Consider the following 27188-nt stretch of genomic DNA (forward strand, 5'->3'; position numbering starts at 1 on the left):
CCTGCGCCCCTGCTCCTGGCTGGTTGGAACCTCATCTCTGATTTTATTCAGTACTCAGGGCAACCTGCATTTGGTGTGGTTGTCACAAAGGGAAGCTGAAGCTTACAGAGTTAAACTGCCAGGGCCCAGCTTGAGGGTGGTGGGCTGGAACGGACTGTTTTGTGGGTCTTCCATCTGACATCCCTCTCCATAGTCAGTCCAGGCTTGGTACTTCCTGCCAGTCCACACATCAACCCTTCCACTTGGCCTGCATGTGTACCTTCCTAGTTCTGACTCCTGCCTTCCCCTCGGGGCTACTTGCAGGAGGACTTGGGGAGAAGGCCACCCAACTTAGCACAAACAGCCTGCCACAAACACCCGTGGCCTTGGCTGAAGAGGCCAGTCAGCTTGCGTGGGGCCCAGTGGTCTTCAGCGGCCACCTAGCCCAGGGCGCTCAGCCATGCAGTAGGTGTCTCAGGGGAGAGGTCAGAACTGCCCCTCTGCCCATTCTCCATGAGCATCTGGCTATGATTAGGGGCAGAGACGTAAGAGGGGCCCCGGCAAGAGTCCAGCAGGCACCAGCCGCCAAGAATGACTTAATTGGATAAAATGTCTAACGACAAATCTGCACTCCACAGCAGCATCCTGGCTAGGCCCCAGGCCTGGTCCAGCCAAGCCTCTTTCAGCCTCTGTCCTTGCTGCTACCCGAGAGTTATCCCCCAGTGGAGTGTCCTCAATTATGCAGTGATGGATGGAGCGCTTACTCTTTGCCAGGCGCTCCGAGGAGAGTGGAAAGAGGCCTGGGGAGCACAAGTCTCCCCAAGAGAGGGCACCTAACCCTCCGAAGTGGAAAGGGATGCTTTTCAGTATCATTTTGGATCAGTTTAACAGCCCCAAGACGGCTGGAGTCTTGGAACAACTGCATCTGGGCAGCCACTTGCCAATCCTGTGCTCAAGACAGACATTACTAATCGATCATGACACTCTCAGCTGCTAAACACAAATGAAGTCTTGGGATTCCTATGTAGAGTGCTTCTGGCTGCCACTTATTAATGAAAGATGGTATTTGTGATGAAACCTCTTTGCCACGCCCGCTGGTTTCTCTGCCCCCTTGTTACACAAGGAAAGTGATTTGCTGGAGGTCAAAGCTTGAAAGTAGTGATGGAGCTAAGACTTTGCTCCTCAGTAGGACAAGGGAGCCAGGTGTGGTAACACACACCTTTGGCTCTAGCACCCCAGAGGCAGATACAGGAAGATCTCCGTGATTTACATAGCAAGTTGCAGGTCAGCCAGGGCTAAGTATTGAGATCCTGTTTCAAAACAAACCAACCAAATTAAGTGGGCAGGGGAGAACCCTTTGTTTCCCGGGACTGTCTGATAATATCTGCAGATATATTCAGCAGTCAAAGCCAGTGGAGGAGGGAGGAGAGGGAGGTGCAACAGGGTCCAGTGGGCAGAGAAAAAAGATGTTATTATATAGCTTACAAAACTATGATCCTGGCCAGCAAGTCACCAGGCTTAAAAATGGGCCAAAGACATTTTCCCAAAGAAAGTATACAAACAGCCAATATCACATGGAATGATGCTCGTCGTTATTAATTATTAAAGAAATGCAAATCGAAGCCACAGGTACATATCACTTCTTGTCCGTTGATTAGAATAGCTACTCCAAGACCCTGGGAAATAACAAGACTTGACGACGATGCTGTGAAGAAATAGGAAACCTCTGGCAATATTGAGAAGAAAAACTGGCCTACTGAGTCTGGAGAGACGGCTCAGTGGCTGAGAGCACTGGCTGCTCTTCCAGATAACCCAGACCTGGTTCCCAGCAGCCACACAGCTACTTACAACTATCTGTAGCTATGATTCCAGGAGATCCAAAGTCTTCTTTTGGCCTCCATGGGCACTATATGCAAATAAAACACCCATATATGTAAAATAAAATGAAATTAAAACATTTTAAAATATACAAACAAATGAACTAGCATAGGCATTTCACATGGAATGTTCCGTACTGTTGTATGGAAAGAAATGGAATTACCGTAGGAGCCAACAATTCCATTTCTGGGCACATAACCCAAAGAATTGAAAACAGGTCCCCAGAGAGATGCTGGTGCCCTTTGTTCCCCTTAGAATCATTCACAACAGCCAACTCATGAACACAACCCAAGTTTCTACTGTCAGATGACCAGGTAAGCAAATGTGGTTTAGCATGGGACACGGTTCAGTCTTCAAAATGAACATGGCTGAACCGTGATGTTATTGTGCTAAGTGAAATAAGCCAGTCACAAGAGATGTATTGTATGAGTCCACTTATATGAGACATAGGGAGTATTCAAAAAACCAAGAGATAGAAAGTAAAAGGCCAGGTGGTGGTGGTGCATCCCAGTACTCAGGAGGCAGAGGCAGGTGGGTCTCTGTGAGTTCAAAGCCAACCTGGTCTACAGAGTGAGTTCCAGGACAGTCAGAGCTACACAGAAAAACAGTCTTGGGGAAAAAAGAAGAAGACGAGAAAGAAGGTAGAAGGATAGAGTTGGGTGTATAGATCAATGATAGAGCCTGGCACGTGAGAGGCTCTGAGTTCAATCCCCCGCACCTTTAGCCTCTGAACCAGATTCGTGTTTACCAGACATACCTTCAGATTCTTGTTTGTCAGACATACTGTGTTGAGGGGGTTTAGCATTGCTTGTGCATGTTCCTGGGCATGGTATGAGGCACACGACTCTCAATCTGTGTTGTGAACCTTCTGTCCTGGTCATCAAGTGTCTCCAGACTCAGTGATGGTGTAGTGTTGAGGCTTCTGCAAGACAGGCGGTCTGGACCCCTTCTCAATTCTTCCTCAGGACCGCCAGCACTCAGCATTCTGTCTCTTCTCGCAGGCCGTGGAGAAGGCCAAGGCTCTGGCTGGACTGTTAAGAGGACCAGGCAAGGATGGAGTCGGAGAGCCCGAGAGAGTCCCACTCAGGTTTTGAAACCAGGCAGGACCCAGCTAAGCCAGGACCTGGGTGGGGCCTCCCTGGCCATTGACACACTACCGGACAACAGGACCAGGGTGGTGGTAAGTTGCTCAACCAACACGGCGGGAGAGTGGAGCTGGGGTCTGTCTAAGTGTCTGATGTGGAGATTGGAATGGTCGGGGATCCTAGGGAAGAAGAGGCATGCTGACTCCAGGCTAGGCCATAGGATCAAAGCATCTCTGAGTTTTGTAGGCTGCTGGCTTCTGCCAGAACCCTGAGAAACGAAGTAACCTGCTCCGGGATGCACGGTCAGGCTGGCACTGAGTCTGCATGACGTGACTTAGGGAGGACAACTCTGAAGGTGGCACAGATGCCAGTCCAGGCTCCACTCCACCGCATCTGCCTCCTCTGTAGACTGCGGGGCCCTGAAGGTTAAGTACAGGGGCCACAGCAAGAGGCGGTTGGCAGGGAGGAGGAAGTTTCTGGGCCTGGGAGCGGGGAGTGCTCTGGGGAGGAAATACAGCTCTGAAAGCTGAAGGGCCACTGCATCCACGTGTGAGTGTGAGTTGGAGGCCTCTGCACCCACGTGTGAGTGTGAGTTGGAGGCCTCTGCGCCCACGTGTGAGTGTGAGTTGGAGGCCTCTGCGCCCACGTGAGTGTGAGTTGGAGGTTCTCTGCACCCACGTGTGAGTGTGAGTTGGAGGCCTCTGTGCCCACGTGAGTGTGAGTTGGAGGTTCTCTGCACCCACGTGTGAGTGTGAGTTGGAGGCCTCTGTGCCCACGTGAGTGTGAGTTGGAGGCCTCTGCGCCCACGTGAGTGTGAGTTGGAGGCCTCTGCGCCCACGTGAGTGTGAGTTGGAGGCCTCTGCGCCCACGTGAGTGTGAGTTGGAGACCTCTGCACCCACGTGTGAGTGTGAGTTGGAGGCCTCTGAATCCACATGTGAGTGTGAGTTGGAGGTTCTCTGCACCCGGGACTGAGGAATTCTGCATCCTGTGTTCACATGCCTGCAGACTGCCACTGCGGGTGGCTTGTGTCTGGGTGGAGTGTGAGAGAGTGTGCGGTGGGAAGGGAAGGGTGGAGGCTCGGGGTACAGAAAGGCTGCAGAACGAGAAGTAGCAACAAGAAGATGCACGTTGCAGCATCTTTATTTCCTGTCTTGAAGAACTTCCAGAAACTTCTAAGCATCAGGCAGAGCTGATAGTGGGAAGTGGCTGCGTGTGCCTCTGGGCCCAGCCGAGTATAAAGCTGAGGTGAGAGAATCTGCAGAGCCTTGGAGTTCAGGGCCAGCCTGGGCCACACAGGCCAGAAACCATCCTTGAAGCGTAGAGGAATGAACACAGAAGACCCTACAGTCCCCAACCCCTTCCCCAGCACGCTGCCTCTAGGCTATTGTTTTCCAATTGGTCTGCTTCCTAATTCCCTAATGAGCGAGCTTTGTGTGTCTGTTTGGTTTTGAGACAGGTTTCACTCTGTAGCTTTGACAGGCCTTGAGCTCACTCTGCAGACCAGGCTGGCCTCGAACTCACAGAGATCCACCTGCCTCTGCCTCCCGAGTGCTGGGATTAAAGGTGCTCGCCGCTGCCACCCGGCTCCGGAAGCTTTCTTACATGCCATCCTTTGGCTGCAAATGTAATTTTCAGTGTGGCCAAAGCTGTCATCAAGGGAGCTGGGCTGTGACCCAGTTGATTGAGTGCTCACTTAGCATTCATTAAGCCCTGGGTTCCATCCCCAAAACTGCATAAACTGGGTGCCGTGGAGGTGCTTGCGATCCTAGTGCGCTAGAGGTGGAAGTAGAAGGGTCAGAAGGTCAAGGTCATCCTCGACCCGCATAGTAAGCCCAGGCTACTTAGACCCTGTCTTCAAAGTAAACAAATACTTAGATATAAGAATTTGCCTCAACTTAGCAGACTGCTTACCTGCTCCACAGTTGCAACCCTACACTTCCTCCTTTGTCTTTTAATCATTGGAAGAACTCTGTGAGTTCAAGACCAGCCTGGTCTACAGAGCAAGTTCCGGGGCAGCCAGGGCTGTCACACGGAGAAACCCTGTCTTGAAAAACCTAATAAATAAATTAATTATTTTCCCCCCTTTCAAAGCTTGAGGGCATCTGACCATTTTCTTCTAATGTCACTGAGAAGGGATATGCTGTAACCACAGAGCATGGCTGCTCGCACCTATAATACCAGCACTTGGGAGGCCGAGGCAGGAAGATAACTAAGAAATCAAGACCAGCCCGGGGACCCAATGAGACCCCCATTTCAGCACACATCCACCCCTGTCTCACACCTGTAATCCTAGGCTGAGGCGGGATTGCTGAGAGTGTGAGGCCAGTCCAGCCTACAGAGCAAGTCCCGTCTCAGAAACGAAAACTGAGGTTTAATGTCTCTCTTATCCCTGACCTGGTCATACACTTCTGAAGGCTTTTGGAGTAGTCACTGTCACTACCGCGTTCTGTCTGGGTTGGCCTGGGATTGCGATATAGGACGGGCTAGCCTTCAACCGGAGCCACCACACTGTGTGGGGTGCCCGCCAGAGAAGACTGACAGGAACGGGTTTAAGCCCATAGAAAGTCTTCATTAGCCAGCCAGCAACTACGCTCGATGCTTGGGATCCCAGTGTAGCACCGAGCCTTTCTCAGGGTGAGCTTTTAAGCACGAAAACCGTACTCTGGGTTGACATACTTCTGTTAACAAGAGCAGTTAGCCAGAAACAGAACCACAGAAGCCAGAAGCCAAGGTCAGTACATTTAGAGACTTTCCCAGAACTATGGACGTTGATGGATTAGGCCTTTGTTTTTGTTTTGACGGGTGGTACTATTTATGTGTTGAGTTTCGTGGCCTGAATGTTACTTCCATCATGGAGTCAGTTGTGCTAAGGTCTTGGGTCTTATTACACACACCTGGCCATGCTTTAAATTTCTAATGCCTTTTTATTAAATATATATTAAATAAATATTAAATACATAAGTCCTCGTTCTTGTTCTTGCGTCAAGGATGAAGCATCTTTTCTCTCTAAAGGTATTTCATAAGCTTTGAGGGTTTGCTGTTGTTGGTATCCCTGCGTCATTTCTGATTCTGCTTTGCTTTTAGCTCAGTCTCTGAAATACTTTGGTATCATGACCAATTCTGTCATTATTTAACATTCTGAAATTTCATTCATCAAAATATCACCAGCGTTTGGCACTAACTAATGTTGATTTTGTTTGTTTGTTTGTTTTGTTTTTCAACACAGGGTTTCTCTGTGTAGCCCTGACTGTCCTGGAACTGCTCTGTGGACCAGGTTGGCCTTAAACTCACAGAGATCCGCCTGCCTCTGCCTCCTAAGTGCTGGGATTAAAGGCGTGCGCCACCACTGCCTGGCTCGAACGTTGATTTTTAAAATTCCGTATTAAGATGTTCTTCTCAACAACTTCTGAACTTTTTGGTTCCCTTATCACTGTGCCTGAAGTAAATGGCTCGCTCAACAGGCCCTCATCCCAGCCCCTAGGTGGATTCTCCAAGCCCGCTTCTTCTTCCCGTTCTGTCTTGCTTTCTGGAACACTCAGAACTGAGGAGTAGGGGAGGGGTGGAAGAATGGTAGTGTGCTTAAAAGGAATCCCACACTAGCGCAGAACTGAGACATAGATGGTTGTTTATTTAGGGGTAGACTCACAAATCAGAATCCTCTGCTTGAACGGAGACCAGAAACCGAATCCCGCAACCAGAACAGAGAGGCCGGACACATGCTCTACATCAGCATACATAGTATAAGAGGCCACGCCCAGGGGGCGGGTAACCTCTAGCTGTAAGACTTCCTACAGCAGTAGAGTGGACAGTCAGACCAGGAGATGTCCCTAAGGACGGGACTCCCATTAGCTTACCCAATTCCTCGCTGCTTTCTCGGACTCTGGATTAAATAACTAACACCTGCTCAGGGGCCGGATGTGGTGGTCAGAGGGCCCGAGTCCCAGTCTGCACATCACAGGAAGTAAGCAAGAGACAAAGACTTCTGGAAGCAATTATCTGTGGGTGTGTGGAAGGAGCAGCGGCATTCAGTGAGCCCCCGGGGATTCAGTAACACCAGGGCTTCAAAACAAAGTCACATTCCTTGGCTCCACTCCGGGAAGGTTAGTTCAGTAGCACTGAAGCCTGGGATTCCTCTCAGTACCCCACAAGGGGCTGGAGAGAACATCAGAGAGCCGGCTGCTCTTCCAGGGGACCTGGGTACTGTCGCAAGTGTCCACAAAGCAGCTCACAACCGTCTGTAATTCCATTTTCCAGGGATCTGACGCTGCTCTGGCCTCCGTAGGCGCCAGACACACATGTGGTACACAGACATACGTGCAGGCAAAATACCTGTACGCATAAATAAAATGAAATAATTTCAAAAACTAAAAGCCTGCACTTGGGGTAGGGGCATAGATCAATGGGGGAGTATTTGCCCAGCATGTGTGTGAGACCCTGGGTTCCATTATCACTCCTGTGAAAAAGGAGATAAGAAACAAAACTCTGCATGTGGTTGTCTGGGTATGAGAGCTTCTGGGATCTAAGATGTCCAGGTGATTTTGAGTTTTTTTTTTTTTAATTTATTATGTATACAATGTTTTGTCTGTGTGTATGCCTGCAGGCCAGAAGAGGGCACCAGACCCCATTACAGATGGTTGTGAGCCACCATGTGGTTGCTGGGAATTGAACTCAGAACCGTTGGAAGAGCAGGCAATGCTCTTAACCTCTGAGCCATCTCTCCAGCCCCAATTTTGAAGTTTTTAAATGAGATTTGTTTTTCATTTATTTTATATTTATGTGTATGTGTGTGTGTCTCTGAGAGTCTATGGCATAAGTGTGCAGGTGTCTTCAGAGGCCAGAACAGGGTGTCAGATCCCCCGAAGCTGCAATTACAGGTAGTTATGAGTCAGTGAATGTGGGTGCTGGGAACCCCACTCAGGTCTGGAGGAATTCATATGCATTTCACCGCAGAGCCATTTCTGCAGTCTCTCCAGCCATCTTTATAATGGTGAGGAATGCTGGGATAGGGAGATCACAGAGTCAAGGCCTGAGAGGGGTACAGGGTGATTTCAAGACTAGCCTGGGCAACTTAGTCTCAAAACTGGACCGGTGTGGTCGTACATGTCTGAATCCTAGCACTCAGAAGGCAGAGGCAGGAGGATCTCTATGAATTCGAGGCTAGCCTGAGTTTCATGGCCACCAGGGCTGGGTAGAGAGACCCTATCTCAAAAAATAAAATAAAAATGGTTAAAAAAGAGTTAGGTATATTATTCAGTGGCATGGGAGACCCAAAGTTGAATACTTAATACTAAAACAAAAAATGAGGTGTGATAGTTCACACATGTAATCCCAGCACTCAGAAGGCTGAGGCAGGAGGATTACTACTAGTTCAAAGACAGTCTGGACTACGTAGTAAATTCTAGAACAAAAAGTGAGATCTTGTCTCAAACTTCCTGAAAGAAATAGCTAACAGTGGCCAGGGTGGTAGCCAGGAAAATGTGTCACGTGGAAATACTTGAGCACGTGACTTCCACCGTCTGGAGGCTTCATGACCCCTTTCACAACCACTCACCAAGAGATCACACTGCAGTTAGGCATGGTGGTACATGCCCCTTTTTTTGCTTTTGTTTTGTTTTTGGAGACAGGGTTTCTCTGTAGCTTTGGAGCCTGTCCTAGAACTAGCTCTTGTAGACCAGGCTGGCCTCGAACTCACAGAGATCCGCCTGCCTCTGCCTCCTGAGTGCTGGGATTAAAGACATGTGCCACCACTGCTCGGCTGGCATATGCCTTTTGTCCCAGCACTATGGAGGCAGAAGCAGGCAGATGTCTGAGTTTGAGGCCAGCCTGGTCTACAGACTGAGTTCTAGGACAGCCAGAGATACACAAAGAACTCTGTCTCAAAAAATGAACAAATGAATCAATTTTTAAAAAAGAACAAGGCCATCTGAGAGAAAGCTCCTCTATGGAGTTGTCCCCTGCTCTGTCTAAGAAGTGGGAGGTGAAGGCTTAGGATGAAATCTCTCTGAAATATGTTTCAGATGCTACATCAGGAAGGAGTCAGCGTATCCTTAGTGGGCCGGAGTGGGACCTGTCCCACGCTAGGTGCAGCTGCCTGGACAAATATAAACCCTGGGGCTCAAGGCTCCAGTGAATCAGTGGCTCAGCTGCCAGCCCTGTGGGCCTGCTGTGGGCTGGGCTGAGTCAGGCACGGGGGCCTCTGCCAAGAATGGAGGCGGGAGAGCAGCTGCACCAAAGGAAACCCATGACAGCCGGGAACCAGAGCCAGGGCTCTGGGGATCTTGCAGGCTGTCTTCTGGCTTGCATCCCTTTCTGGTGGCCCTCTAGAACCCAGAGGAGCCCAGGAGACTGGACAGTGAAGAGACTTGAGTCCTGGTCCCTGGAGGCTTGGGGGGAGACTCTTAGGTTGCTTCTGGGTTCAGAGAACGCTCTCGATATGGCTGTTTCTGGCAGCTGTGGAGCTGAGATGGACCAGAAGGAATGGTCTTATTTTTGCCTCATGTTGCTTGGCACCCGCACTGCAGTACCTGTGTCCCTTTGTATTGCTTGTCTCCTCCCTCCTTAGAGCCAGGCTGTCTTGTGATCCTTGCCTGCCCACAGCAGGTACTCCTCCTCCTCTGAGGGAGCAAAGGAAGGAGGGGCTCCCCATCCCTAGTGGCCTCCAGTGGTGTTAGAGAGGAGAACCCATCCCGGGTGGACTCAGGTAGCCCCGAAGGACCTCTGCTCCATTTACCTGGTGCCAGGGTCTCTAGGGAGTCTGTGTCTATTTCTCACCTGTTTCTGCCCTAAGCAGCGTTCACCCAGGGCTGCCGATTGCCCACCTACGAGACAAGATCTCTCACTAAACCCAAAGCTTCCCATTGGGCTAGGCTAGCAGGACCCACCTATCTTCGCTCTTCAGCACTGATTACCAGGGCATGGCCCTGCCCTGCTTGTATGTGGTTGCTGGGGATTTGAACTCAGGTCTTCTTGCTTTCATAGCAAGCTTTCCTCCCCGCAGGATGTCTGCTTGCTTGCTTGATCAGAATCCCATCCTGTAGTCAACACAGGAGCTTACTATAGCCTGTAGTCAAGCATGTTGTCCTCCTGCATCAGACTCCTGCATACTGGGATTACAGGTATGCTGACTCCCAACTCACAATGCTGTTTTGACGTCAGTTTCCCCAGCGACTAATGATGCTGAAAGTTTTCCTGTGTTTTGATTGGCTATTTGTGTATCTTCCTTGGAGAAGAGTCTACTACCGACTTTTCTGTTTTTTAATCAGGTTGTCTGCTTTGTCTTGGGAAAATCCTTGAGCCTTGCGCCCAGGTTTCATTGTGCTGCAGATGCTGTTGGCTCAGGGACGATGCCCGGTCAGGTCCGCGAAGGCTGGCCCTGGCAGGGCTGCAGGGGTGCACGCTGGGTGTGAAGTGGGCTGTGGTCCACAGTGGCCAGCCATCCTGGTTTTCCTGTAATGGTCTTTTGAAGAAAGAGACTTGCCTGGAGGGTGATGGATGGTGGCGCAAGCCTTTAATCCCAGCACTGTAATCCCTCTCTCTGAAGAAAGAGAGAGGAAGGAGGATCCCCGTGAATTCAAGCACTACAGAGCAAGTTCCAGGACATCCAGAGTTACCTAGAGAAGCCCTGTCTCAAAACAAACAAACAAACAACAACAAAACAACTCCCTTGCCAAAAACAAAGAGAAAGGCTTACTAGCTACGAGCACAGGTGTCTGCAGAGGTCAGAGGTGTTGGATCCCTGGAGCTAGGATTCTACACAGTCATGAGCACCTGACTAGGGTGCTGGAAACTGAACTCAGGTCCTCTGGAAGAGCAGCAGGTGCTTTTAACTTCAGAGCCATCTCTTCAGCCCCCTAGACACTCTCAATGCGGACTTTCCAGTATCTTGGGATGTTTCTATGCTCCAGACACATAGGAGAGTCGGTCACTGTATTCTAGTACCAAGTGAGGTAGTGTGTATCTTCTATTATCTGTGACTTCGTGTGTTAAAATTGATTCCCACGGCCCCACTTGTAAGTGCTATACTGGGATTGTAAAGGTGGAGCCCTCAGGCTATCAGATTAATGCCCTTATAAAATAAAAATCCAACAATAAAATGCTATCTGTAAGTCTCTCATGGGAGACTAAATTCACTCACACCTCCTTCTAGGACTTCCTGACCTCCAGAACAGTGAGCAATAATTTTTTCTTGTTTACAAATTACCCAGTCTAAGGTATTTTGTTATTGCAGCCAAAACAGGCTAAGAGAGTATTCTTGCTAAGATATCACTCTAAATCAGTGTCTCCATCTGTAAAATGGGATAAATAAAGCCTCATAGAGTTATAAAAACCAAACATGTTAAATGGCTGGGAGCAGAAAGATTGCTCCCAGGCTTTACCTGAAACTACAAAAATCGAATCTCAGGGACAAAGAGAACGCCCTGCCTGGGAGCCTGAGACACTGTCCTTTGGGTGTTCATGTGCAGTGGGGCGGAATCCCAGCCCTGAAATGCAGACTCGGATTCCCAGAGTCGGGAAGCACCATCAAACCTGAGCAGCATGGAGTCCTAACTGTGGCTTTCACGCAGGGGCGTCTGACATACGGAAAATGTGCTCACCACAGTGGTGTTTAGGAGAACACAACGCACAGAAGCCAGCAAATGGCCAGTAAAAAGAAAATAGTTAAGAAAATGGTGGGGTGCCGGGTGTGGTGTTACACGCCTACTAATTCTAGTACTCAGGAGGCAGAGGTAGGTAGATCCCTGTGAGTTCAAGGCCAGCCTGGTGTACAGAGCGAGTTCCAAGACAGCCAGGACTGTTACACAGAGAAACCCTGTCTGGAAGAACTGGGGGAAAAATTAGAGAGAGAGAGAGAGAGAGAGAGAGAGAGAGAGAGAGAAGACGGTGGGGTGCGGTGGTTTACACTTGGAATTGCGATCCTTAGGAGGCTGAGGTAGGGGCAGGAGGATAACTGGGAGCTGAAGGCCAGCCTGGGTACATACAGTGACTCTGTCTTAAAAACAAAGCAAAGAGTGGTTTTCTTCTATTTGGACCATCAGGAAGCTTTTATGAATGGTGACTGGGCTACCACTTTCACCATCAGAACCTACTTTGTCTGTCTGTCTGTTTTGTGAGACTCTCATTGCATCAAGCTAGGCTGACCGGCCCTGGAGCCCCAGGGATTCTCTCGTCCCTTCTTTCCCTGTGCTGAGATTCTGAGGGTATGCCATGATGCCTGACTATTTATGTTGATATCGGAACTGAGACCTCAAAAAAATTAATTAATTAGAAACAGAAAGGTTTATTTACCTCACAGTTCTGGAAGGCCAAGATTTGGGGCTGCATCTGGCAAAAGCCTCACCAAGAGTTATAACGTGGAAACAGGTGGTAAGACGGCTCAGTGGGTGAAGGGCCGTGCTGGGTGTTTTTTGTCAACACAGACCTAGACGTATCTGGGAAGAGTCAATCTTAACTGAGAAAGTGCCCAGATAAGATTGGCCTGTGGCTAAGGCTGTAGATTCTTGTCTTGATTAATGACTGGTGTGGGAGGGGCTGACTCACTGTGGGCACAGGGCCAATCTTGGGCGGCTGGTGCTGGGTTCTGTAAGGAAGCAGTTAGAGCAAGCCTTGGGGAGCAAGCCAGTAGGAGCACTCCTCAGGGTCTCTGCCTCCAGGTTCCTGCCCTGACTCCCTCGTGCTGGCCTGTTACCTGCAAGGAAGATGAAGTAAACCCTTTCTACCCTCAGTTGCTTTTGGCTGTGGTGTTTTACAATAGAAACCCCAGGATGACCCGAGTTCAATCCCCAGGACCCACATAAGAGAAAGAGACCTGACTCCTTCCTGTCAGCCTCACACTCACGGCACAGACACAACGAGAGAAGTGAGATTTGTAGTCTCGTTTGTTTCTCAAGACAGGGTTTTTCTGTGTTGTCCTGGCTGTCCTGGAACTCGCTTCGTAGACCAGGCTGGCCTTGAACTCACAGAGATCTGCCTGCCTCTGACTCCCAAGTGCTGGAATTAAAGGTGTGCGCCACCACTGCCCGGCCAAAGCATCTCTTTCTTTTTAACATTTGTGTAATATGTGTGCCGTCACAAATGTGTGAAGGTCACAAACATGCATTTTGGGAATGGGTTTTCTCCTTCCACTGTGTGGGTTCTGGAGATAGAACGTCCATCTCAGGCTCAGTGGCAAGTGCCTTCACCCACTGGGCTGTCTTTCCAGCTCAAAACAGGTGATTCAGATGTTCTGTTTTCTCTTGATCCAGAATGGACAACTGAAGTCACCTGCCCAGGGTCACACTTCCAGTGAGTGGCAGAACCCAGACAAGAATGTCGGTTCTGCTTCACAATCTAGCTCTTAGCCACCATCTCCGTAAGGATGAATGATGTCTGGATAAGACCTTTTTTTTAAATCTGCAGTTTTATTTTTTTATATTTTTCTCTGCATAAGCAGCCCGGAGAATCTTCTGGAGATGCTGGCTCTGACTCTGCAGGGTTGGGCTGACCAAGGCCACTGCACTCTCCTGCCTCCCCTTCTACATTCTTCCTGCTGGCCTGCCTGCCTTTTCCTGTTTATTTACAGGTTTTCCTTTTGGCCTCTGGCTGTCCTGTAACTCACCCTATAGCTTAGGCTGCCCTTCAACTGGTAGCAATCCCCCTGCCTCAGTTTCCCAAGTACTAAAATTACACAATGAGACCCCACATCTGGCTTTTTTTTTTCTTTTCTTTCATTTTGAGACAGGGTCTCACTATGTCACCTGGCTGGAATGGGACTTCATATGTAGCCCAGGCTTCCCTGAATTCACAGAGATCTCCCTGGCTCCACCCACTGCGCTTTGGGATTCAAGGGGCTCACTACTACACCTGGCCCAGAACGCTGCCTTTCCAATGGGCTCCCAAGTGTCTGCTGTCTCTGTCCCAGGAACATTCTGAGTAGCTGGGATCTGGAACACGTTCCCGGTGGGTTTGTAAACCCTCGTGGACTGGGGTGATTGAGAGCCCACCTCTCAGCATCACTTCCCCGGTTGGCCCCAGCTGCCTAAGTGCTGTACTACTAACAAGCCTGGCCAGCCAAGCTCTCCTGCCAGCCCTGCGGGTGCCCTTGGTTGCTTGCCCAGCATCCCTGTCAGCCAGTTGGCTGGCAGGTGACAGGATGCTTGTGACAGCTTAGCTGGAGTTCCTTTCCAGAAACATCCTTAAGCTCAGCCAAAGTCAATCTGGTGCCACTGTCAGAGTGAAGAGCCTGCAGGGTCTCAGGGCATCGTGAGCAGTGAGGGAGAGGAGCCCTTGCTATGCAGATCCTGGACTGCAATGTGTATGTGTGTGTGTGGGGGGGTGTTTGAGGAGGCTGTCTGTGCTGTCACGACATTTCATGGAAAAGCCCAGCAAAATCATCTAAGAACTCGCGCTTATGGGACACCTGCTGTGGGCACTGAGCCAAGAGCTCTCTGTTTGTCCTGTGCCGTGGAATGCTTTCAAGACTGCGGCATTGGAGAAGGGACTGCAACCAGGATGAAGAGTGATGTTTCTTCACCAACCATCGTCATGTCTGCGTTTCGAACTTGGATCAGGCTGACACCAAAGCCCGCACACTTGATCGTGGAGCAGTGGTTTTTCAGATGATGCCCCCACAGAACCCTAAGAGTTCCCGGAGATGCCCCCATGGGTTGCTGTGGGATGGAGGGTGCTGGAGAAGGCACCAGAAGGTAGGGAGTGTCTTCACTGGGATGTGATGTAGGTGCTGAGCTGCCACGGAAGAAAGAAAACGTTGGAGCTCACCCCACTGCCTGTGAAACAGGAAGATTATTAGCCAGGGCTTTGTGATGTGTCATGGATGCTGCCTCCTTCACTAGACTTCCTGACCCTCTTTGAGGTGTCAAACCAGCACTGCCCCAGTCCCAGCACCTGGGGACCACCCTCTGGCGTAGCAAACAGCAGGTTGTATACAGCGATGGCCTGTGCTTTCTGAATAAGACACACACACAATATTGATACATTGTACAATGTATTAACTGTAAATCATTACAGGGAGACTGACTAGGGCTTGCTTTCCCACCCCAGCCCCTTTTCTTTCTGTTTTTATTTATTTGTTTGAGATAGAGTCTCACACAAGCGAGGCTGGCCTCAGACTTGCAATGTAGCCAAGGCTAGCCTTGAGCTCCTGATCCTCCTGCCCTTTCCTCCCAAGCACTGGGATCCCAAATATGTATCGCCATGCCCTGCTTTGATATTAAGTAGAATGCACACACATTCAGCCCTTGTAGTAAATGCCACAGTGACTGGGCCTTAAGACACACAGTAACTCTCTTCCCTTGCAGGGAATAGTATAAACAAGGGCTGTTAAAGAGTCTCCGTGACATGACATGGGAAGTTTCCCTCTGTCCGGCTGCTCTGCAATCTGCAACCATGCCTCCCATTTTTGTAATCTAAGATGGTGGTTTCCATTCTAGCCATCACATCTGCATCCTGTTTGGACCCGGTGAGGGCACAGAGTTCTGCTGCTCTCCCATTGGTCATACAGCCCTGTGGGTGGGAGGACTGGTGGAGATCCGGTCAGACTGGGTGGCCCGCACTTAGCTAAAGTGGAGCAGCTGCTGTTGGAGTAAGATGAGACAGTGGTGACTGCAAGACTGTTATCCACCTCTGCCACAGTGGACATCCTCATCAGGACCGCTGGGGTAGGTAGCAGCAACTGGGAAGTGTCTCATTCCAAGCTATGGGACCCTTCGCTCATGTTCAGTCAAGAAACCAGCCGTGGCTGACTTTGTATAAGAAGCAAACAAGCATGGTGGCCAGGGAACAGTTGCCCAGGGAAGACTATTCCATGTAAGGTCCCTTCCGTTTCCAGCAGTCATCTTAGCAGCGTCACAAGGAAGGTCTAGACCCTGCGGATCCTAGACAACTGTGGGAATCAGAGCTGTTGAGCCTGTCTTCCCAGGCAGCCTCAGTTCTGGTCTCATTTCCATGCTTCATGAGTTGGAGCAGGAAGCAGGGGGCTGTTCCTTCCCCGGTCTGGGGACCAGTGGCTCCTGTGGCCAAGGCAAGATGGCAGTTTTAACTCAGCTCTTCAGCCACTAGTTTCTCACCCATTCAGTTTTACTCTCCCTCTGGAAGGATGAGATTGGCTTAGGCTGCAAAAGCAACAGATGCATGATGTGTGTGTATGTGTGTGTGTGCGCGCGCGCATGATGTGTATGTGTGTGTGCACGCAATACACATTGGTCTGACTGAGGAAGCACCAGGTTGCAGAACATGGCAGATGTGGCCTGAGATGAGGCAGATGTTCTTGAATAATGGGGTTTGAGAACTCTAAAACAGACCTGCAGCTGGGTGTGGTCCACACATACACAGCAAAACTTGCTTCAAGAAAATGAACAAGGGGGGCCGGGCGGTGGTGGCGCACGCCTTTAATCCCAGCACTCGGGAGGCAGAGGCAGGCGGATCTCTGTGAGTTCGAGACCAGCCTGGTCTACAAGAGCTAGTTCCAGGACAGGCTCCAAAACCACAGAGAAACCCTGTCTCGAAAAACCAAAAAAAAAAAAAAAGAAAGAAAGAAAATGAACAAGGAAAAAGGGGCTTGAAAAACCAAAAAAAAAAAAAGAAAGAAAGAAAGAAAAAAGAAAAGGAAAGAAAGAAAGGAAGGAAGGAAGGCGGGCTCAGGCTGCCCAGGCCCATCCATCTGAGGTATGTATAGCCCCTCAACCGTCGAGGAGAGCATCTTGTAATCCACAAGCCAGGACGCGAGTGAGCCATACTGTGTTTACAAGGTACCCAGCCTTAGAACCTATGAGGAGGACAACAGACAACAGAGACGAAAGACCCAAGATCTTGACCTTGAGGCAATTCCTTCTCAGTTGTGCTGTGAAGTCACCTTGGTCTGCTTTCCTCACTTCCCTCCCCGCTTCCTCGGGCCCTAGCCCCTCAGATGGTCCATGCAGACTGACGCTGACTTCTGTCTTCCAAGCTTCCTGAAGGACCTTGGGGCCAAGTCGTCTTTCTGAACTTGAGCAAGGAGACATGCAGCCCTCTTCAGCACTGGGGTTATCATGGTGTGAGACCATGAGCTTGATGTGTCTGTCCTCCCCAGACCCTGCCCCCTGCTAGACTCCCAGTCACTAGCTGACAAGCTCTTCCTCGTTCCCCCAAAGCATCACTTTCTCAGATAAGAGCTTAAGGAACCAAGGTGGCAGTCTGTGGCTGGGGTGTCCTCACAGGGAACGTTCTCCATGGACTCAGACTTCCAGAGCCACTGATGGCTTCCGTGTCACCTGCCATCAGGAGTGAAGGGAGGTGACCTTACCTGCTGGAGCCACACTGTGCTTCTACATCATGACTCAGGACCATGGGCTTTAAGATGGCTCAACTGTGCCACAGTTCTGACCCTGAACTCTGTCTGTCCCCAACGTGAAAGGCATTTGATGTAGCTTTTTGAGATGGTTTCACTGTGTTGGCCAAGGCTGCCTTGCATCACATGGTCCTCCCACTCCGGCCTCCTGAAGATCTGAGGTGCCCAGGGTGTACCACAGCACCCGGAGACACGAGAGATTAGGGAAGTATCCCAGGTCACCTTCTAGTGAGACAGCTGTCAAAAGACCCAAGGGACAGTAGACAGAGCACAGATCACATACCTACATGGGGTCAAATCATAGTGATCCGAGGCCTTAATTTCCCTGCTTAGAAAATGGAGGGCCAGGTGTGGTGGCGCAGTACTCAGGAGGCAGAGGCAGGTGGATCTCTGAGTTCGAGGCCAACCTGGTCTGCAGTGTGAATTCCAGGACAGCTTGGACTACACAGAGAAACTCTGTCTCGAAAAACAAAGCAAAAGAAGAAAGAATATGGGCCTCTGGGATGGCTGGCAGTGCTGCCTGTGAAATACCAGCCGGTTTCTGTGCCCGCACCACGAATATTGCCTGCCCGTCTTCTGCCTCCCATCTCCCACCACAAATACAGCCTGCCCCTCTGTCTGCCTCCCATTCCCCAGCTTCACCCTGACGTGGTCCTTTGCTATGCCCGAGTGTCCCCTAAGCTCCATCTGGTCCCTCTTACCACCTAGTATTCCTTGGCCAGGACGCTGGATAGGTGTAGCTCCTGACTTTGGAGAGTCACCTGTGCCGGGAGAAGGGGCAAGTGAGGGGCTGTGTGGGGCCTGAGGGTGACTTTGTGTGGTGCCATCTGGTGTAGTAATCTCTGGCAAGCCATTGTGTTGGTGTTGCCGGGGCCTGAGCAGAGCCTGGTCTGGACTACCTACAATCCTCACCGAGATTCTCCCTGCTCTCTGGGAGTGGCTGGCTCTTGGAGAAAATTGAAGCTCAAGAGGTCACTGTGGTTGAGGTTATAATTTACCTGTGTCCCTAAAAGGCAATAGGGTTGAATTTCAGTCCCCATGAGGAAGTATTATGAAAATGGGAACTTAATCTACCATGAAGAAGTAGGGCCCTTGGGAGGTGAGGTTGTCCCCACTGACCCAGAGCAGCATGTGGCCGTGGGCACCTGAATTCATTCATTTTACATATATATATATATATATATATATATATATATATATATATAGCATTTATTCTCCCTCACGCCTAGAGACTGAAGCCTCTCTCTCTCAGGAGGCCCTGGGAAGGGCCCGTCCTTGCAGCCTCTTAGCTCCTGGTGACTCCTGGCCTAGGAACATCTGTCCAGGCTCTCTATGGTCACATGACTTCCTGTGCCTCCTCGTTTTCTCTTCCTGGCCCTCTCTCTCCAATGACAAAGACAGCAGCCCTTGGATCAGGGCTTCCCTAATCCAGAGTGACCTGGCGTTCCCTTGACTCTACTTACCTGCAGAGACTGCTTTCCAGGGAGGGCACCCTCTAGGTTCTAGGGAATGGGCTTGAATGCCCCTTTAGGCAGGCTGGGCCACCTTCCGCCACTGTGCCCAAGGACGGGACTTCAGAGCTTGCTTGTCATTCCTTCCCTTCACTGTCCCCAGGACTTTAGCCTTCAGGGAGGCAGGTTTATTTCCAAACTCTCAACCCACCGTGGACCCGGACTCCTCACTAGTCTCTCAGCCATTGGAGGGCCACTGTACCCCAAACATGGTTTGCTGGTATTTCTTTTGTCGCCCTCCTGGAGACCAAACCCTGAGCCTTGCACATGCTCTACCGCTGAGCTATGTCCCAAACTTGGTTTTGTTTGTGTTTATTTTTTGTTTTGAGGCAGAGTCTCAATAAGTTACCTGAGCTGACCCTGACTCTATGAACCTCTGGCTGGCCTTGAACTTGTCACCCTCCTGCCTCAGCCTCCCAGGTTCCTGGTACTCCGTGTATGCTCCAGCACACCCGAGTCCTGCCCACTTCTTGAGCACGGATGAACAGTGAGGGAGAAACCTTGGTCCACAGCTGCAGAGGTGACTCCCTTGATCTCACATATTAGAAGAGCGAGTTGAAGCTGCCACAGTCATTAAGCCAGCACAGTGGCTCACGCCTGCAATCTCAAGCACTTGCAAGGTGGAAGCGGGGTGAATATTGGGAGTTCAATGCCATCCTTGGCTACAAAGCAAGTTCTAGGCCAACTTGAGCTCCATGAGGCACTGTGTTAAAAACAACAAAATGTCAGACTTAATAGCATCTAAACTTGATTTCATTTTTTTCACAGAGACCAGATTCCCTGGAGCCGGAGTGATAGGCGGCTGGGAGCCCTGCCATGTGGGTGCTGGGAACTGAACGCTGACCCTCTGAGGAGCAGCAAGCACTCTTAGCTGTCACGCCAGCCCAAAGCTGACCTTTATTAAATAAACTGTTATTTCGTTTGAAACGGGGATGCAGAGAGACAAGCTGCAGGCTTGCCATAGCAGGTGGTCCCTGCAGAACCTCCCATGTTCCTTCTCTCCAAGCCCACCCCAACCCTAAGTCTCCAAAATGTGTTCAGAGGGTGTTGCTTGTCAACATGAGTCTGCTGCCTTGTAGGCGCTCAGTGGCCGGGGACCCAACTCCTGCTCCCACTGAGCTCAGGCCAAGGGCTGGCTGGGCAGCTGGCAGCTTGACAGGAAGAACATGGTTCGCTTTGCTGTGCCTGCAGCCTGATTAATGACCCGTGGTGCAGGGCATCACTGTACCTGAGGTGGCCTTGGAGCCTCTGACCTCGCTGCTATTGCTGCTAAGCCTGCTGTGAGGTGTTCTTGGGCCAGCTCCAGACATGCTGAGATGCAGCCCAGCTCACTAGCTTCCTCATTCTTTCTGCCAGCCACTTCCCTGGCCTGCTATCAGCCCTGGCCCCAGATGCTCCTCCAAGGGAGACTGTGGAACGAACCCAGCCTGCTGTGGTATCCCCATCAGCCACATAGGGAGATACTGAATTACCCCTTGAGGAACTCCTGGCTTCTTTCTTCTTTCCCTCCATCTGGTGACCACAGCGAGAGCATTGCGGCTCTCGGCTCCGCTCATGCCTGCGGCTGAGTGTTCCGTTGTCTGTGTCCTGTCTCCTCCGTCAGACCAGCAACTCCCGAGACCAGCGGCCGCCTTCTCCCTCGGACATCTAAGACCTCTTTGTAGTTGTTTTTCACTTTTTTCCTGGGGCAGGTCAGAGATTATGTGTCGTTCCTTGTGGTCTGGGCACGCTTCTTTTAGTCAAAGGCTTTATCTGCGGTTCCCCATCATGTCCCCAATGCTGAACTTGGCCTTGGTTCACGCTCTGAAACACTCAGGGTTACAGGAGAAGCCTCTGGCTTGTCTGGGCAGGACAGAGCTGAACCCAGATGGAGCAAGTGTGGATTTGGCTAAGGCCAGATCTGTTGAGGAATAACCGAGGACCGTGCTTTCCAGGGGTGTTCTGAAGCTCCTGGGCCTAAAGCGGTGGCTCCCGTGCTCTGGGCCAGAGGATCCGGGGAACTCTGGGTAGGGAGGGGCAGAGGGTAGGGACCAGTTCACCTGGCTTGTTACACCTCCTCTGGGCTCTGTCTCTGTCCCCCGCAGGAGGACAACCACAACTACTATGTGTCCCGTGTCTATGGCCCCGGTGAGCGTCGCAGTCGAGATCTGTGGGTGGACATGGCTGCTGCCAACCGGAGCCACGTGAAGGTCCACAGGATCCTCTCAAGCTCTCACCGGCAGGCTTCGGTGAGTGCCTAGGCCTACCAGGACAGCCTGGGCTGGCAGACTGAGGCTAGGCCAGCAGTGGCTGCCCAGAAGTGGACATGGTTATGGCCTGAGGTCTGTAGGTACAGTCAGAGAACACTCAGTGTGGGCACCCAGCTGTAGTCTAGGGGATCTGACCCTGGATATGCTGGTGTCCACATTGTTCAGACAAGTCTGGAGCAGGGAGGATGACCAGCCTTCGGCTGGCAGCTCCACCTATGGGGATTCTCTCCTGTCCCTGCAGAGAGTGGTCTTGTCCTTTGATTTCCCTTTCTACGGGCATCCTCTGCGGCAGATCACCATAGCAACTGGAGGTAAGGAAAAACCAGTGAGGCTGGGGGACGACTTGGAGGTCTCATCCTGACTCAGAGAGGCTGTTGAGGGACTCACGGGAGACAGGAGGATCGGTGGGCTGGGGAGGCAGTCAGGGAGTGTCCCACTCAAATCAGGTGGCCTGTGTGTGTGTGCCTGTGTGCTTGCCTGCGTGTATGTGTGCCTGTGTGCTTGCCTGCGTGTATGTGTGCCTGCGTGTATGTGTGTATGCATGCATCCATCCTGCTGGACAAACACGTCAGTATACATAGCTCTGGGGTCTCTACTTCTGAGTCTGAGCCCGAGGAAGCAAGGACCAGGGTCCCTGTTGATATGAGAAGTTTCTTTGATTCCTGTCACGTTCATTCTGTTTCCCACTTCCCCGAAACTGGGGAGGATGGGAGTCAGTTCCTCTTCCTTCTCCTACCCAAAGAGAAAGGACAAACATTCTCTAGTCTGAGCCATTTTTCTATCTCACCAAGTCCAGAGCCCACTGGGTGGGGAAGAGGATGAGGCAGCAAGGCTCACTTTAAGCTCCCGCCCGTGGGAGACAAAGACCAAAACAAAAACCCTAGAGGCAGCCCCTCGAGCCATTTCTGGTGGCACCTTTAAACCTCTCTCCCTTAGGCTTCATCTTCACTGGTGACGTGCTCCATCGGATGCTCACAGCCACCCAGTACGTGGCACCCCTGATGGCCAACTTCAACCCTGGTTACTCTGACAACTCCACAGTCGCCTACTTTGACAATGGTGAGGTCTGATCTTAGGGTATATTTCACCTAATCCCAGAGCGTCCTGGCCTAGCCCCTTCCCGGGAGCCCTAGGCAGACAGCCGCCCTTTGCTGTCCTCTCGCCTGTAAGGGTGGAAGGGGCAGAAGCACTGTCGCCAGCCCAGCATGGTTGAACGCTTTCCCAGAACCTCCCCTCCTTCTCTCATCAGCCCCCACCCACCGAGGAGACAGACATTTCCCCTTTTCCTTTTGTCTCCAGAGGTCAGGAAAGTCAAGAAAGAAGGGGTACACACACACGGTAAGGGATGAGCAAGTTAGGGACCTCTGTAGCTCAGAAGCCAGGCTGGTGCTGTGGTTGCCCAGTTCCTGCTTCTCAAACTCACAAATGGCCCCCATCTCTGCTGGGTCCCCCTGCACTAGCCAGGTCTCTGTTCTTCTCCCCAGGGACGGTCTTTGTGGTTCAGTGGGACCATGTTTACCTCCAGGGCCGGGAGGACAAGGGCAGCTTCACATTCCAGGCAGCCCTTCACCAGGATGGCCGCATTGTCTTCGGCTACAAAGAGGTGAGCCTCTCCCTTATCCAGCAAATCTTTATAGCTGATATGCAGTGTGGTAGGCACAGGGCTTGGTGCCAAGACAGCTCCGGACTTGTCTGTGGACCTGGGGCTTAGGCAGCTACAAATCTCATCAAGAGAGATGATTACAGACTAGAAATGCCATATTGATTAGTGCCCCTACATAAAGGCTAAAAGCTCGCTGTGGGGATCTTCACATTGTCAGAGGCCGGGAGAAAAGAGTTGAGAACCCCAGGATGAACAAGAGTGAGGGAAGAAAAGGAAAATGCGGTCTCAGGGTTCTGTTGCTGTGAAAAGACACCGTGGCCACAGCAACTCATGTAAAGGAAACATTTCGTTGGGATGGCTCACTTACAGTCCTGTATTGTCATGGTGGGAAGCATGGCGGTGTGCAGGCAAACATGGCGCAGGAGAGGTAGCTGAGAGTTCTTACACCTTGACTCACAGACAACAGGAAGCGGTCTATCTCACTGGGCATGGCTTGAGCATCTATGAGACCTCAAAGCCCTCCTCCACAGTGACATACTTCCTCCAACAAGACCACACCTCCTAATAGTGCCACTCCCTTTGGGGGCCACTTTCTTTCAATTCCACAAGGGCATCCAGGAAAGAGAATGGCCCACTCAGAGATCCTGTGGCAGGACAGAGCAGGGTCTACTACACAAAGTACTAGAAGAAGTGGAGAGGAGGGGGACAGGACGGGACAGGGGAACAACCAGATGCACCTTTGGGAAAGGACACTCTGGCTCCAGAGTGGAGAACAGACTCTTGGAGAACAAGGGAATGCTGGGAGGTGGCGTAGGAAAGTGGCACTCTTAGGGAAGGGACGGGGTAGCCCCAGACAGATATAAGAGCCCTGGGCTAACCTCACAGTGTCTGGAGGTGAATGAGAAGAGGGAGGAAGAGAGTGAGAGGTTTCTGAGCTCCATAAGTCTCTCCACCCATGCGGCGATCCAGACTAGGCCAAATCAAACTGAACTAGGAAAGGCCCAGGTTTAACAGATACAGCACTCCGGGATGATTTTCCAGCCCCACAGAGGAGACAAGAAAGAGAGACTAGAAAACCACCTGTCTGTTTTCTGGGGTGCAGTTTAAATACCTTGTGGGAGTGGTCTTGAGCATCTCCAGAAGAGGAGTCATCATTTGGCAGATTTTCTGAGATTGGCAGGGTTTGGTGAGAGATGGGAGAGGGGGCTTGGGGTGGGACTTCCACCAGAATATTCCAGACTCTTTGGGTATATAGATGCCAGGGGCTGGGGTAAAGCTTCCACCAGAACAGAGAGGAAAGAAGGAGGGAGGTTGAGGGCGACTTCCGGCCTGTGTGGAGCGGGAGGGTCTGTGCGGGAGGCAGTGTGAAAGTCCTAGAATCTGGTTCCAGGTGTTCTCGTCCTCAAGCATTGAGCGGACAGCTGGGTGTGGAGCTCTGAGTGGGGACTTGGAGGCCACAGATGGTTCCAGGGGGGTGGCAGGTGCCTCTTCTCCCCACTGCAGATCCCTATGGCTGTCCTGGAGATCAGCTCTGCCCAGCACCCTGTAAAGGCAGGCCTGTCAGACGCCTTCATGATTCTCAATTCATCCCCTGATGTACCAGGTGAGTTCCCATACCATTACCTCTATGTTAGCTATTTTCCTCTTTCCTGTGGCAAAATACCCAGCGAAGACAGTGTGAGGAATGTGGGTTTGTTCTGGCTGACATACACAGTCCATGCAGTGAGGCCAGTGAGGAGGCAGTGGGAGTGTGAGGTACTGGGCACTTGGAGTCCATAGTCAGGACGTAGAGAGAGGCAAAGGCTGGTGGTGTTCAGTCCTGATCCCTAGCCCATGTCTGACACCACCCTGTAACCCAGGCCATTCTCCCTTCCTCTGCTGAACCTCTCTGGAAAAGATGTGTCTCCCAGGTGATCCTAAATCTAATTAAGTTGAAGATGGAGACAAATCCCCAAGCCCTCAGCATCCAGGACATTTTTTTTTTTTTTGAGACAGGGTTTCTCTGAAGCTTTTTGGTTCCTGTCCTGGAACTAGCTCTTGTAGACCAGGCTGGCCTCAAACTCACAGAGATCCGCCTGCCTCTGCCCCCCGAGTACTGCCTAGGACTCTTAAGAGTTCCCAGTGTCCATGGGTGCTCAAAAGCATCCACTTCCCCCAAGCCCCGCCCCTTTATCTTGTTTTAATATTTTAGGATCTTTTTCGTGGAGAACTGTTTCCTATCTTGGCTGAAGGTGTTGGGAGTTCTCTTTGACCTTTCTAAAGGTGAAGTTTGTGGCTCCCTTTGCTTCACGCTGTGTGGCTCTAAGCGGATCCCATTGTCATTTAAATCCCAATTCTAATCCTAAATACTAGATTCAGGGCTGGTGGCCAGTGAGTGCAAGTCCCTGTGGTAAGTCTGTTCTGAGAACAGTTGTAGGTGGACCTGGCACGTGGTTCAGTGGTAGAGCCCTTGCATAACTGTGCAAGGCCCCGGGTTCCATCCACTGTCAAGGCAATACTGAGAGGCACATTGGTGTATTCTTTCTGCGGAGGCAGTGTCCTGCCTGTCTTCACTGAGGTTTAGTTTGGTTTGGGGTTTTGAGACAGGGTTTCTCTGTGTAACAGCTCTGGCTGTCCTGAAACTCACACTGTAGACCAGGCTGGCTTCGACCTCACAGAGATCCGCCAGCCACTGCCTCTCAAGTGTTAGGATTACGGGTGTTTGCTGCCACCACCTGGCTCTTCACTGAGTTTTAAAATGAGCCACATAACATGGGCAAGGCCTTGGGCTAACTCTTTTGGACCCCCAAAAAATAATGTCACAGCCCCTGCTTTCAGGAGGTGGCACTTCAGAGGCTACAATGTCAGGATCCTTTATGTCTGTTCTGCTCGGCAAGCAGGGAATTCACTTGGATTAAGCTGAGTAGCAGTGAAGCCTGGATGACTGTGGCTGACCGCTTCAGGGAGAGCCCTGTGGTCTGCAGAGTGCTGTTTCCCTGGACATCCCACTGTCCAAGCCCAGAATGGGAGGAGCCTCTTCTGTGCTGCGCCCAGGGTCAGCACTTTTCTGCCTGGGATGACAGAATGGAACTCTGTTTTCCTGATAGTGAAGCTCTCCAGCCATGTGGGTGTAGTGACATGTGTCTGTAATGTCACCACCCTGGTGACAGGAAGGAGGTCAAGGAGTTCAAAGCCAGGCTGGGTTGCAGGAGATGCTGTCTCAGGAAACAAAACAAACATGCAAACAAGAGCCTGAGTTTAGATGCCCAACATCCATGTAAGTCTCCCACCCCTCCCCCATGGAGGCGCATGCCTGTAGTTGTAGCACTTAGAGGGCAGACACCTTTGACCTTGATGGACAGCTAGCTAGTCTTGCCCTGAGCTCCAGGTTCAGTGAGAAACTATGTCTCAAAAATTGAGGTAGAGAGCAATAGAGGAAGATGCTGGCGTTGGCCTCTGGCCTACTCATACATACACACAAACCCGTGCACCTCCCCACCCACCCCCACCCTCATACCTACACACAAACCCGTGCACCTCCCCACCCACCCCCAGCCTCATACATACACACAAACCCGTGCACCTCCCCACCCCACCCCCACAGAATGGAATATAATAAAGCAAAACAAACAGCAGCAGCAAAAGGTGAGCCAGCCAAAGTCCTTCTGTCTGGGAATCACCATGTAGCCCTATTGAGTAGGCTGGGGGAGGTCTTAGGAGGGACCAGGGGAGCTTTGCTGGATTTCTTACCATTACCCCCTATGTAAACTGTCGCTTACACTGTGATCAGAGTCCGCAGAGCTGTGTGATGCAGAGAAAAGCCGTGTATGTCAGCAGCATCTGCTTGCAGAAGCGCTCAAACCCTCCACGGTGGCCTCAATGTTCTTCATCTGGCTGGAGATAGTGCCAAAACATAATTCCCTTCACTTGGTTTTCGTTGTTGTTGTTTTTCATTTGTTTTTGTTTTTGGAAACAAGGTTTCTCTGTCTGTCCTGAAACTCACTCTGTGGACCAGGCTGACCTTGAACCTCTTCACTTGTCTTAAGACAAGTGGCCGGGTGGTGGTGGCACACACCTTCAATTCCAGCACTTGGCAGGCTGACTTCTGATTTCAAGACTAGCCTGATCTATAGGGTGAGTTCTTGCAGGACAGTCAGGGCTACACAGAGAAACCCTATCTTGGATAAAGAATATTTCATGTAGCTGTCAAAGCTGACAGATTGTGAATCAGTGTGAAGTCACTGACGGCCAGATTATCCAGGACTCCAGACTGTAATATGAACTCTGGATGGAACCTGACTGGCCTCAGACGGCCCTAAAACACTGGTCCTCCTTTCCCAGAAAAGCCGACTTGAGGCCAGATGTGTGTCGGGAGCACGTGCCATATCTCTGTGCCAGGCCGTCATGAAGGAGGTGGAGGCCCCAGAGCTGGCTGTAGAAGGGAGAGGAACCAGCCAAAGAGGATGTGGAAGGAGGGTTAGCCACCATATCTGGCCCGTTTTGACTTCTTACTCTCTGATAAAGGATCCTTCATAGACAGAATTGTTTTTTTTTTTTTTTTGGTTTTTTTTTTTGTTGTTGTT

At 51.0% G+C, this 27188-nt stretch overlaps 1 protein-coding gene across 1 annotated transcript in view; it reads left to right on the forward strand.

Moving 5' to 3' along the window:
- LOC121456565 (plexin domain-containing protein 1) overlaps positions 1–27188 on the forward strand; it is a 55890-nt gene that overhangs the window by 5068 nt on the left and 23634 nt on the right. The window contains exons 2-7 of the mRNA XM_041664841.1: positions 2859–3037; positions 20859–21002; positions 21265–21334; positions 21960–22082; positions 22508–22626; positions 24130–24229. Of these exons, the coding sequence (XP_041520775.1) occupies positions 2859–3037; positions 20859–21002; positions 21265–21334; positions 21960–22082; positions 22508–22626; positions 24130–24229 (735 nt within the window). The remainder of the gene's footprint in view (positions 1–2858; positions 3038–20858; positions 21003–21264; positions 21335–21959; positions 22083–22507; positions 22627–24129; positions 24230–27188) is intronic.

This window comes from Microtus oregoni, unplaced genomic scaffold, assembly GCF_018167655.1.
Source record: "Microtus oregoni isolate MIOR12 unplaced genomic scaffold, Mior012 000015F_ref0000493, whole genome shotgun sequence".
Classification (NCBI taxonomy): Eukaryota; Metazoa; Chordata; class Mammalia; order Rodentia; family Cricetidae; genus Microtus; species Microtus oregoni.